General features: G+C 41.3%; 1 protein-coding gene across 3 annotated transcripts in view; it reads right to left on the reverse strand.

Annotated features, from left to right (window-relative positions):
* The window catches only part of LOC115174515 (MAM domain-containing glycosylphosphatidylinositol anchor protein 2-like), a 344,881-nt gene that overhangs the window by 181,262 nt on the left and 150,029 nt on the right, over window positions 1-13,590 (reverse strand). For all 3 annotated transcript variants that reach the window (XM_029733126.1, XM_029733125.1, XM_029733127.1), the window contains exon 4: window positions 12,286-12,482. In XM_029733126.1, the coding sequence (XP_029588986.1) occupies window positions 12,286-12,482 (197 nt within the window). The remainder of the gene's footprint in view (window positions 1-12,285; window positions 12,483-13,590) is intronic.

Genomic DNA, 13,590 nt, shown 5'->3' on the forward strand with positions numbered 1-13,590 from the left:
TAAATCACGAAACAAGGAAGAAATCTGCATGAAGTTCACTGTAAAACAAGTCATCATAATACATCAAAGCTTTTCCTTATTTCACCCGGTGCCAAACCACAGTGCAAATCACACCATGGATCACACAACGTGGTCCACATGCTACACCACTCCACATCGGACAGTGGGGATCTTTCAGATTCACTGTGTGTGTCTGTTTGATTGACTCCTCCACCACCACACAGTAGCCTGACAAACAGAGACAGGGAATCCAGGGTTGTTCCATGTCATTTCAGCAAGCCATGGCACCCACCACCGCAGATTGTTCTGAAACAATTTCTGTACTTAGAAACAGGTAAGCATTCCTGAAACATTATTACATTTTTTATGTAATTTGAAATCTGAGAAATTAAGCTAATTGATTGCACCCAAATTGGCCATTTTAATATATAGGATTCATATAATATTCAATAAATATAGCAACTCACATCCAATTTGGACAACACTTTTTCCTAACTATAGCTAGGTTTTCACCCAAATGATGACAGATTTTCATGCGAATATTCTAAAATGTACATTAAGAAAATAACCTACATGATCAAAAGTATGTGGACACCTGCTCATTGAACATCTCATTCCAAAATCATGGCCTATTGTAAAGTGGTTGTTCCACTGGATATCATAAGGTGAATGCACCAATTTGTAAGTCGCTCTGGATAAGAGCGTCTGCTAAATGACTTAAATGTAAATGTAATGGCCATTAATATGGAGTTTTGCTGCTATAATAGCCTCCACTCTTCTGGGAAGGTTTTCCACTAGATGTTGGAACATTGCTTCCATTCAGCCATAAGAGCATTAGTGAGGTCACCAATGTCGGGTGATTAGGCCGTGCTTGCAGTCGGCATTCAAATTCATCCCAATGGTATTCGATGGGGTAAAGGTCAGGACTCTGTGAAGGCCAGTCAAGTTCTTCCATACTGATCTCGACAAAACATTTCTGTATGGACCTCGGTATGTACACTGGGGCATTGTCATGCTAAAACAGGAAAGGGCCTTCGCCAAACTGTTGCCACAAAGTTGGAAGTACAGAGTCGTCTAGAATGTCATTGATGCTGTAGCGTTAAGATTCCCCTTCACTGGAACTAAGGGGCATAGCCCGAACCATGAAAAACAGTCCCAGACCATTATTCCTCCTCCACCAAACTTCAGAGTTGGCACTATGCATTCGGGCAGGTAGCGTTCTCCTGGCATCCGCCAAACCCAGATTTGGCCGTTGGTCTGCCAGATGGTGAAGTGTGATTCATCACTCCAGAGAACGCATTTCCACTGCTCCAGAGTCCAATGGCGGCGAGCTTTACACCACTCCAGCCGACGCTTGGCATTGTGTTGACGTTGGTTCCAGAGTCTTGCAACCAAGGACAGATGATTTGTACGCACTGCGCGCTTCAGCACTTGGTGGTCCCGTTCTGTGAGCTTGTGTGGCCTACCACTTCATGGCTAAGCTGTTGTTGCTCTTGCAGGGTGGAAATTTGCCGAACTGACTTGTTGGAAAGGTGGCATCCTATGACTGCGCCACATTGAAAGTCACTGAGCTCTTCACTGAGGCCATTCTACTGCAAATGTTTGTATATGGAGATTGCATATCTGCGTGATCCATTTTATACTCCTGTCAGCAGCGGGTGTGGCTGAAATAGCAGAATCCACTAATTTGAAGGGGTGTCCACATACTTTTGTATATACAGTGTATGTGCATTTTCCCACCAGTAGTGTGTTTCCACCAAACGGCCTTGTTGTGGATAAAACACCAGTGTGTACTTTTTTCATGTCCCGAATAAAAATCTAAAGTTCAATGTGTTTCCATCGCATTTTGAACTCTACCAATAGTTTTGTCACCAAAACTGCTGCGTTAAATAGCAAACTCTGGTCTAGGCACATGCGTTCTAGTCAACTGCTCACAGATATAGTGCGGGTAGGTTGTGCGGGTAGGCTAGTCTACATAATGAGATTATTATAGATAATAGTGAGAATATTTGTATTTGTCAAACGGCAGTCAAGCATTGATCATCCTGTCACCAGAATCAGACTCTCGATATTTGTTGGAAAGGCGCATCAAGATCACTGTGCACTTTCACCTCCCTGTGAAGTTCATCATAAGTTATTTAAATCGGTAGCCTAATAAACTGCATGCTTTCCTGAGACATATTGGGAGGACCACACACCATATCGTCGAGTGACTCCAAGTTTACGTCGATATCATGTTATTACATCAATATTTGCGCATAAACACGTTTCCACCGCCATTTACTTCATTATTGATTTACAGACATAAAAAGATCCCAGCATGTCGAACGAACAAATGATCTGGCAGCATTTATAAAATTGTAACAAAAATTCCTGTTTTCATCACAGTTGTCTTGGGTTTTGTTTTATATGGTATGACTTTAATCGCATAAAACTGTGGATGGAAACTTGATTAGTAAGTAAGACATGAGGAATCCAAAGAAATTGTCAACCCACAGAATCCCCACACCCCACGCCAACCCTAACAACGAGTATACAGTATCAGTTCTCTATGTCTGACAAGTAGTATGGAGCTGAGGCTCGGAGTATTGTTTCTTCATCCTATGTAATGAATTTTGTGATGTCTTTCTTTCCCTGTTAAGAGAAATGAGTCATTCAATTTGTTTGTTTTATGTCCCATCCTGCATGCTGATATTACCAGGTTCTGACCATTAGATGGTGTTCCTACTTTTAGGTGTTTTTTTAAGAACCCCCCCCCCCCCAATCATTGTTAAAGGGATAGTTCACCCAAATTACCAAATTACATATTGGTTTCCTTACCATGTAAGCAGTTTATGGAGATGGTATAACAGCAACCCATGCTTTGGTTTTGTTTACCTGGAGACTGTTTCAAATGCTAACTTTCTAGCATTTATGGCACAAATCCAATGCAAGTCAATGGTACCTACAGTATATTAGCATTTCCGTGCTTCATATACAAATCATCTATAAGGAACATTATTGAGTTACACAATAAATGTTTTCATACTTCAGGATGATTTGGACATGCTTGTATGCTAATATAGGTACCATTGACTTGCCTTTGTGCCACAAATGCTAAAAATGTAGCATTTGAAACAGCGGACAACAAAACTATTGCATGGTGCTGTCATACCTTGTCCACAGACTGCTTATAGGGTAAGGAAACCAATATGTAATTTAGGTGAACTATCCCTTTAACATTGAGGGGGGATTATTTAACACTAGAACTGCTCATTAATGAATTTTACTTTTAAAGTCATGCCACCCTCCATCCTTGACTTTTCCTAAATAAGTCTATATAACACACTGCCATTGTTAGAATAATAATATCACAAACAGAACTGGAGTTCTAACCAGTTTTAGGAGGGCATGTCATTATTTGAATGGTTTTCCGACAGTAGGGCCTGCTCCACTCACTCTCCCGACATTGGAAAGTGCAGTGCTCAGTTGATAATCACCCCAATAATTGCCTCGAAACTGAACCTAAACTATACCAAAATGTATTTCACACATAACAGATGAAATAAAATGAAGTAAAGTACGATGGGTGATAAAAGGGGAGAATAGGTGAGTTGATGAGTGAAGGGAAGTGAAAATATAATTATGTAATCACCAACTGTGAATGAAGAACAGGGCAGGCCGTTCTATTGAATAGGTATATTCTAATTATAATCTCAAAATGATATGTACCCTATATCAGTCCACCAAATCCACCAAATCCAAGCAATTGTATCAGTCTACTCTGGCCTATTTGGAGTACACAGTGTGAGCCTGCATAATGTAGAATGGCAAGATAACCAAGACGAATGGATGCATATGCTGCGTTAGCACCGCTACAAGATCTGAATGAAAATATCTCAGATGGAGGGGAACAAATTAATCCTGACATCTCTGATGACTATTTTTCTGATTCTGAGCCTCGACTTGAATAACCTACACCTCCGAGGCCTATGCGCAAAAAAGCCAGAACAGTGCGCACTGAGCAGGTGCCTGCTCCACCACCAAATGAAACCGTGAGACAGAAAAGAGGGAGGGATGGCACCATTTGGATAGAACAAACCGATGACAACAGCACAACATGTCATCACTGAGAGAGCAGGCCCTACACATCAAGCAAAAAACAACATCAGCAATGCACTCACCAGTTTTCGTTTTTTATGTTACGTGGACATGCTACAATACATCAGAGACTGTACTGTAACTGAGGTGCACAGGGATCAAGGAGACACTGCCTGGGATCTGTCTGTGTTGATGAGCTGGAAGCGTTCATTTCAATCCTGTATGTCTATGGAGCATTCAGTGGAAAGAGCATGTATATGTAGCATGGTGAGCTTCTGGTCATACATGTATAGGATACCATTCTTTGGAGAAACCATGTCAGAGGATACCTTGAGAAAGATCATGCATTACCTCTGTTTTGATGACAAAGAAATGAGAATGCGACGCATGGAAACGGTTGGAAGAAGTTTGTACAGAACAGCATTGGATGTTACAAACCAGGAAAGAACATCACTGTTGATGAACAATTGTTCCTAACAAAAGCTCGTTGTGGCTTTACGCAATACATTGCGAGTAAACCCGACAAGTTTGGAATTAAGTTTTGGTTAGCCACTGACATCGACACCAAGTACATGCTGAATGGCTTTCCATATCTGGGAAAACATCCACGTTGGGCAGCAGGTGAGCGAGTGTCGGAGAATGTGGTGATGAGGCTTGTGGAAACTTATGTTGGCAAGGGGAGAAAAGTCACCATGGACAATTTCTTCACCGTCATTGGTGAACAAGTTGCTGGCAAATAAAACAAGACTAGTTGGGACCATGAACAAAGTGAGACGGGAGCTCCCTCCCTCTGCGCAAAATAAGGCACCTGCACAGCCATTGTACTCCACAATTGTGCTGAAGAATCATAAGACAAAACTCACACTATACCAATGCAAGGCAAGAAAGAACGTTTCTGCAATGATCACCATGCATCCGACAGCTGCAATCTATACTATTACGCACTACAACCAAACAAAGGTATGTCAATATTACTTAAAAACTCTTAAGGCTAGGGGGCAGTATTTTCACGGCTGGATGAAAATCGTACCAAATTTAAACAGGTTACTACTCTGGCCCAGAAAATAGAATATGCATATTATTAGTAGATTTGGATGGAAAACACTCTGAAGTTTCTAAAACTGTTTGAATGGTGTCTGTGAGTATAACATAACTCATATGGCAGGCAAAAACCTGAGAAAAATTTAACCAGGAAGTGGGAGAAATTAGAATTGTAGTTCTTCTTTTGAATCCCTTGAGAAACTACAGTGACATAGGGTTCATGTTGCACTTCCTAAGGCTTCCATTGGCTGTCAACAATCTTTAGAAACTGGTTTCATCCATCTCCTGTTACCGGGCAGAAAATTGTGGCCAGTCTGAGGACAGGTGTCTCGTGAAGCGCATGCACGTGAGTTCGCTGTTCCTTCTTTTTCTTCAGGGATGAATACCTATTGTCCGGTTGGAAAATTATCGCAATTTTATGTTAAAAAATACCCTAAAGATTGATTGTAAACATCGTTTGACATGTTTCTACAAACGGTAATGGAACTTTTGAACTTTTTGTCTATGGATTTGCGCCCACGCCTCATGGCATTGTAATAGTGTTCTGGATGGGCCAACAAAACGGAGGTATTTGGACATAAATGATGGACTTTGCAGAACAAATGAACATTTCTTGTGGAAGTGGGAGTCCTTCCGAGTGCATTCCGCCGAAGATCAGCAAAGGTAAGAAAATATTTCGAACATATTTTAGAGATTTGTCGACGCCGTGGTTGTAGGCTAACTGTATAGCTTAGCATTGAAGGCTAAGTTCTGTACTCAGAACATTGAAGAAAGTGCTTTCTCCATAAAGTTATTTTGAAATCTGACAAAGCGGTTGCATAAAGGAGTTCTTTAAATAATTGTTATAAATTTTGTCAACGTTTATGATGAGTATTTCTGTAAATTGATGTGCCCATTCACCGGATGTTATGGGGAGAATACATTTTCTGAACGTCACGCGCCAATGTAAAATGGGGTTTTTGGATATAAATATGAACTTGATCGAACAAAAAATGCATATATTGTCTAACATGATGTCCTAGGAGTGTCATCTGATGAAGATTGTCAAAGGTTAGTGCTTAATTTTAGCTGTATATCTGGTTTTGTGACGGCTATCCGTGCTTGGAAAATGGCTGTGTTTTTTTTGTTTTTGCTAAGGTGCTATCCTAAAATAATCTCATGTTTTGCTTTCACCGTAAAGCCTTTTTGAAATCGGACAATGTGGTTGGATTAACGAGAAGATTATCTTTAAAATGCTATATAATACTTTAATTTTAATTTTGAGATTTTTGTGTTTTGAATTTCGTGCCGTGCTATTTCACTGGTTGTTGTCCAACCAATCCCGTTAACGGGATTTTATCTCGAAGGGGTCCTCAAGAGGTTATTAACCTGTTTGGGCTAGGGGGCAGTATTGAGAATTTTGGAAAAAATATGTGCCCATTTTTAACTGCCTCCTACACCAACTCAGAAGCTAGAATATGCATATTATTGTTCAGGTTTGGATAGAAAACACTCTGAATTTTCTAAAACTGTTTGAATGGTGTCTGTGAGTATAACAGAACTCCTATGGCAGGCAAAAACCTGACAAGGTTTCATGCAGGAAGTACCCTGTCTGACAAGGAGTCGTGCGTCTTGCATCTGTTTATTGAAAAGTAAGGATCTTAGCTGTAACGTGACAATTCCCAGGGCTCCGATAGGCTCTCAGAACCCGGGAAATACCTGAAGGTTGACGAGGCAGCCTCAGGCTGAAACACATTATCGCCTTTGGTAAGTGGCGGATCAGAGGACCTTTGAATGAGGCGCGTGCACGATTCGCTCCTGAGGAGAAATTTAATTCGGCTGTTTAGGCTCATAGCATATTCCCGGTCGGAATATTTTCGCTTTTCTACGAGATAAATGGCATAAAAATTGGTTTTAAACAGCGGTTGACATGCTTCGAAGTACGGTAATGGAATATTTAGACATTTTTTGTCACGCCAATGTGCCATGCGCGAGACCGTGATGTAGCATTCTGATAGTGTCTAGAACTCACAAACAAAACGTCGCTGTTTGGATATAACGATGGATTATTTGGGACCAAACCAACATTTGTTATTGAAGTAGAAGTCCTGGCAGTGTATTCTGATGAAGAACAAGCAAGGTAAGAACATTTTTCTTATAGGAAATGTGATTTTGGTGGAGGCTGACCTGGGTGGGTGTCTAAATAGCTAGCCCTGTGATGCCGGGCTATGTACTTAGATTATTGCAAAATGTGCTTCATCCGAAAAGCTATTTTAAAATCGGACATATCGAGTGCATAGAGGAGTAATGTATCTATAATTCTTAAAATAATTGTTATGCTTTTTGTGAACGTTTATCGTGAGTAATTTAGCAAACTGTTAGTAAATTCCCCGTAAGTCTGCTGACATAATCTAATGTTTTGCTTTCGTTGTAAAGCCTTTTTGAAATCAGACAGTGTGGTTAGATTAACGAGATTCTTGTCTTTAAATAGCTGTAAAATAGTCATATGTTTGAGAAATTGAAGTAATAGTATTTCTAACGATTCAAAAATCGCGCCACTGGATTTCAGTGGCTGTTACGTAGGTGGGACGAGTTCGTCCCACATGCGCCAGAGAGGTTAATAAGCATCATCACATATAAACTTATGCAAAATTATCCTAATGTTTTCTATTCTTTTCTGTTTCATAGGTTGGTGTGGATATTTTGGATCCGATGGCACGGCTATACTCTGTGAAAGGAGGCACCCGCCGTTGGCCTGTTGCCGTGTTCTATAACATGCTTGACTTGGCTGCTATTAAAGCACACCTGTTGTTCAAGCAGTGCATGAACAACACCATGCCCAGGAGAGACTTCATCATGAGTCTGGCATACGGGGCTACGTGAGAGACATACTGTATGAGGGCCTCCCGGGGTGGAGACAGTGCCTGGTGGCCAGACGCACAAAGAACAGAACCCATGAAACATGTGTCACCTGCAAGAGACGTGTTTGTGGGAAGTATGTCAAGCAAGTGAAAGTGGCGAAGATCTGTGTTGACTGTTAGGACAAGGGATAGCCGCTAAATGAAATCCAACTGATACCATTGCGTGAAAGCAAGAGCTGATAATAATTGACGTTTTTTACTGCTCTCATATTGACGCTTATATTCATTATAATACCATAATTTTTTTATGCTGATTTTTACCATTTATCAAGCACACTTGGAGCTTATAATAATGTTTAGGCTACTGTTTCCATCCTTTGATGCGCGTTTTGCTGGCGTTCATCATTGTCGTTTGGGTATTTTGTAAAAAAAATAAAAATAAGCTGTTACCAAGTTCCAACAAACATGCTTTCTGTTTCATAGTTAAAACGAAGGCACTCCATGAATAATTTAAATGTTATTTTTACATATTGCCTTCACTAACTTAAACTAATGAAAATGTTATTTTGTTATTTGAAATGAAAAAAATGTACAGTACCAGTCAAACGTTTGGACACACCTACTTATTCAAGGTCTTTCTTGATTTTTTTCTATTTTCTAGATTGTAGAATAATAGTGAAGATATCAAAACTATGAAATAACACATAAGGAATTATTTAGTAACCCAAAAAGTTACACCAGTCCCTCCTGCAGCAAAGCACCCCCACAACATGATATTGCCACCCCCGTGTTTCACGGTTGGGAAGGTGTTCTTCGGCTTGCAAGTGTCCCCCTTTTTCCTCCAAATATAACGATGGTCATTATGGCCAAACAGTTCTATTTTTGTTTCATCAAACCAGAGGACATTTCTCGAAAAAGTACGATCTTTGTCCCCATGTGCAGTTGCAATCCGTACTCTGACTTTTTAATGGCGGTTTCGGAGCAGTGGCTTCCTCCTTGCTGAGCGGCCTTGCAGGTTATGTCGGTATAGGACTGGTTTTACTGTGGATATAGATAATTTTGTACCTGTTTCCTCCAGCGTCTTCACAAAGTCCTTTGCTGTCGTTCTGGGATTGATTTGCACTTTTCGCACCAAAATACATTAATCTCTAGGAGACAGAACGTGTCTCCTTCCTGAGTGGTATGACGGCTGCGTGGTCCCATGGTGTTTATACTTGCGTACTATTGTTTGTACAGATGAACGTGGTACATTCAGGCATTTGGAAATTGCTCCCAAGGATGAACCAGACTTGTGGAGGTCTACAATTCTTTTCTGAGGTCTTGGCTGATTTATTTTGATTTTCACATGATTTCAAGCAAAGAGGCACTTAGTCTGAAGGTAGGCCTTGAAATACATCCACAGGTACACCTCCAATTGACTCAAATGATGTCAATTAGTCTATCAGAAGCTTCTAAAGCCATGACATAATTTCTTTGAATTTTCCAAGCTGTTTAAAGTCACAGTCAACTTAGTGTATGTAAACTTCTGACCCACTGGAATTGTGATACAGTGAATTACAAGTGAAATAATCTGTCTGTAAACCAATGTGTGAAAAATTACTTGTGTCATGCACAAAGTAGATGTCCTAACTGACTTGCCAAAACTATAGTTTGTTAACAAGAAAAGTGTGGAGTCTTTGAAAAACGACTTTTAATGACTCCAACCTAATTGTATGTAAACTTCCGACTTCAACTGTAAACATAACTTCAATGACTCATTTCTATGAACAGGGGAAAAAAACATCACCAAATGAACTGGGAATACATTACATAGGATGAAGAAACAATACTCCGAGCTGCAGCTCCATACTACTTGTCAGACACTGTCAGGGCTGTGCGCTGCTGGTGAGGAAGTCAGGTGCAGGAGAGCAGGGAGTATTGAGCAAGTGCACACTTTATTATGGCAGTAGAGAAAATAACAGAACGCAGCTTCTTGAAAACCTCCAGCCCACAAGGCAAAAGTGTAAGGCGCAAATAAATGTTCAATACAAGACACTGTAATACAAAATAAACAAACCGTGTGCAAAAAACACGCAAACATAAAAACCCAGTCGGGCGCGTAACGATAACCACGTAACACGAAACAATTACACAAAGACATGGAGGGGAACAGAGGACTAAATACATACAGTGTGATTAAGGAATGAAAACCAGTGACGTCGATCGCCGAACGCCACCCGAACAAGGAGAGGAGACAACTTCGGCGGAAGTCGTGACAGACATAGACATGCTGGGGTGGGATTGGGTCCAAGGGTGGCTTTTGAAAATATCTTTGGATACCTCATGTCTAACTCATTGTTAGAAAAAAGTTTGGCCCAAATCGGATGTTAGGTACCACATTTATTGAATGTTATATGAATCCTATAAATTAAAGTGGCAATCAATTATCTTAATTTCTCAGAGATCTAATTATATTTCAACAAAATAATGTTGCAGGAATGCTACTCATCTGTTTCTAACAACAGAAACAATTTCAGAACAATCTGCGATGGTGGGTGTCTAAGTTATGTTTCTTCGACCCTCCACGAAGACCAAGCTCTGTGATGGGATGTGATAAGAGTCTTTAATCTCCTTCCTATCCACCAAGGGTTCAGATTAGGTCTTCAGTCAGCCTGGCACATCAGTCCTCACTAGCCACAATCACAGTCCACACAAATCCCAGTGAGAGGGATGGACAAGGATATGAAAGAGGTTAAGGAAAAGGATGGAGAAAAGACATGGAAGGACGGATGAAAGATTAAGGGTCGTGTGAGAAACGTAACAGATTGGAGGGAACCATGAAAAGATGGATGAAGGGGTAAAGGATAGAGAGAGGAGTGGCTGTAAGAGAGAGGGTTGGATGGAGGAATTAAGAAAAGGGACATACAGGAGCAATTAGGGTTAAGTGCCTTGCTCAAGGGCACATCAACAATCGGCTTGGGGTTTCAAACAAGCAACCTTTCCGTTACTGGCCCAATGCTCTTAAACGCTAGACTAGCTGCCGCCCCCAGAGATGATTGAATGGATGAAGAGACTGCTTGATTGTTGGTCTGGGTGTACAGACACACAGCTGTGTGATCAACACACCCACGCCAGAAAAGCTTTCAACAGCGACCTCAACAAGACCTTGTCACGGTGTTCTAGAATGACCTCCCAACACAAGTTAACACCATCCCCCTCTGCTCTCCACCCATAACACCATCCCTCTCTCCTCTCTTAACCTTCGCCAGAGAGAAACGGTAAGCTGGTATTTAGCAATGGGGGAAAAAACACGGTGGCTTCAAACGCGTCCCCTGATCTTTCTGTTCTTCTCATGCTCGCCACAGGGAATAAGGCAGGGAAGAGGAGAGAAGGGAGATGAGGAGGGAAGAGAGAGCAGGAGGGAGCCCTCAATGAAAGCGTGTCACTTCCTGGCTAATTACCAGGCCACATTCCCATGCTGGGTTTGAAATGCCACGCCTGTGTTTTATCTCTGCTCTGTACAAATGCTTGGTGGGCTGAGGGAAGGAAGTAGGATGGAGGGAAGAGAGAGAAGGGAAGAGGAGAGAAGAGGACAGAAAAGGAGGGAAAAGAAGTGAACTAGGAGGGGAGAGGAAAATGAGGGAACTGGAGACTGTTAGGTTTGTTCCTTTCCTCCTTGTCAATCATCATTGGCTCATTGGTGAAATTAGCATTATGACAATATCTTTAATTAAATCATTCAAAAACCTTTATGAATGCAATTGCAGACAGAAGTTGACAAACAGGAACATAGCACGAATGTTGCTGAGTAAGTTCTGCATCAAACACAAGGTCTCAAGTTGTTTTATCAAACCGAAGTCCCGCCTTAGTGATGTCACTGACTACGTCATTGCCTTTTTACTCCTGAGACCAAAACCCTGCATCCATAGCTGTACAAACATAGAGTTTCAGTGTTTATCTAAAAGCTAGGCAATAATGTCCCCTCCCCTTCTATTAATATAACATAAGCATAATAAATTATTCTAATACATCAAACATTTGTACAGCCCCAAATCATGACCCCTAGGTGAATCCTGACAAGACTCAGAAGGGCAGCCAACTACTGTACCTCAGGCTCGCTAGCTTTTCTCATCTTTGATAGTGTTGCGCTCACTCCTACCTCTTTCTGTCTCTATTTCATTCTCATTCCCTCTTTTTCCCATGTCTCTGGGGACACACTTATTTATATAAATATATATCAGCCCACCCAGGGGTCACCGCACCCAGAGTCTATAGTATATTGAGATCTCTACATTGACCCCACCCTGATATACAGTAATTGTATAGTATATTGCCTCCCCCTTACCTGTGTGAAGAATGGTTCATAGATCTCCACTCCCTTGTCGGAGCCCTGTGAGAGGACGTCTCGTCCGCGGTGCCAGCTGTAGCGGACTGGGGGGTTGGAGTTAGCCACGCAGCGCAGGAACACTGTCCTCTCGTAATAGAACTGTTCTTTAGCCTCTCCTACACTCTGGTGCACCGTCACTAAAGGGTCATCCAGGTCTGGAGACAGAGAGGAACAGAGGAAGAGGAGAGGTAAATCCATTGATGAATCAATGAACCAATGAATGAATCAATCCATCATGCATTCAGTTGTACAACTGACTAGGCATCCCCCTTTCCCTCAAAATCCACCGTGCAAGTAATGAATCCATTGAGAAATCAATTGAATGGCTACCTAACCAATATGACATTTGTATTATTGATCATTAACACGGATATCATACTTTATTGTATTTCAATGACCCCAATTTCTCTTTTAGGCCAACTCTGTACAAAAGGGCAGAGTAAAATCAATTAATTGGTCACTCAGGCAAGAAATCAATCAAATAAATAATCAATCAAATGGCTTCATTACCATAAACAAGAAAGACACATTCAACACAAATATAGTCCTATTGCATATCTGTCACCTGCAGGCAGCCTAATAGAGGTGAAAAGTGAGGGAAAGAGTAAGACAAGCTCGACAGTGAAACAGAGGTCCAAACATGCACGCACACACACACACGCACGCACCCATGCTGCACACACAGACTCTCAGATCTCCTGCCTCCACATGAACTCCAGGATCAATACATCCCCTTGACTTTCCTAATCGATGAGCTAGCATGCACAGCCTTCAAAGTGAAAGTCCTGTAAGAGACAGACATGGGAAAGGGCCGCCAAAAAAAATCTCTAATATCCTGCGCAAACACTTCCCTGATGCGCATCACTCTTTAAGATACTATTTAGTTGCCCTCTTGTCCCTAACAGGAGATCAGTAAATGAATATATCTGTTTCCTCGCTCCCATTTCCCAACGCATCAGAGGGAAGTTTTCCCCGTCTGTCTGACAGTTAGCTATTTGAGCAAAGTGCTCGCGGTTGATTAAACAGATTCAAAGTTAATCATCTTGCTCGCCTGACGATTAAAGCCTTTGGCAAATGGGTGTTCATCATAACTCTCTCTGTCTTTTAGCATGCTAATGCTCACCTTTTTAAGATCATGTCAAAGAAACTTAAAGGGGGCTAGTCCATTTCCCCTTTTCATCTCCCTCTGAGATGCAATCAGTTCTCAACGCAGCGAACAGGCAATTTAAATGGAATTGATTAAGGAAAAACCAATGCAAGTTA

This window comes from Salmo trutta, chromosome 35 (genome assembly GCF_901001165.1).
Source record: "Salmo trutta chromosome 35, fSalTru1.1, whole genome shotgun sequence".
NCBI classification, from domain to species: Eukaryota; Metazoa; Chordata; class Actinopteri; order Salmoniformes; family Salmonidae; genus Salmo; species Salmo trutta.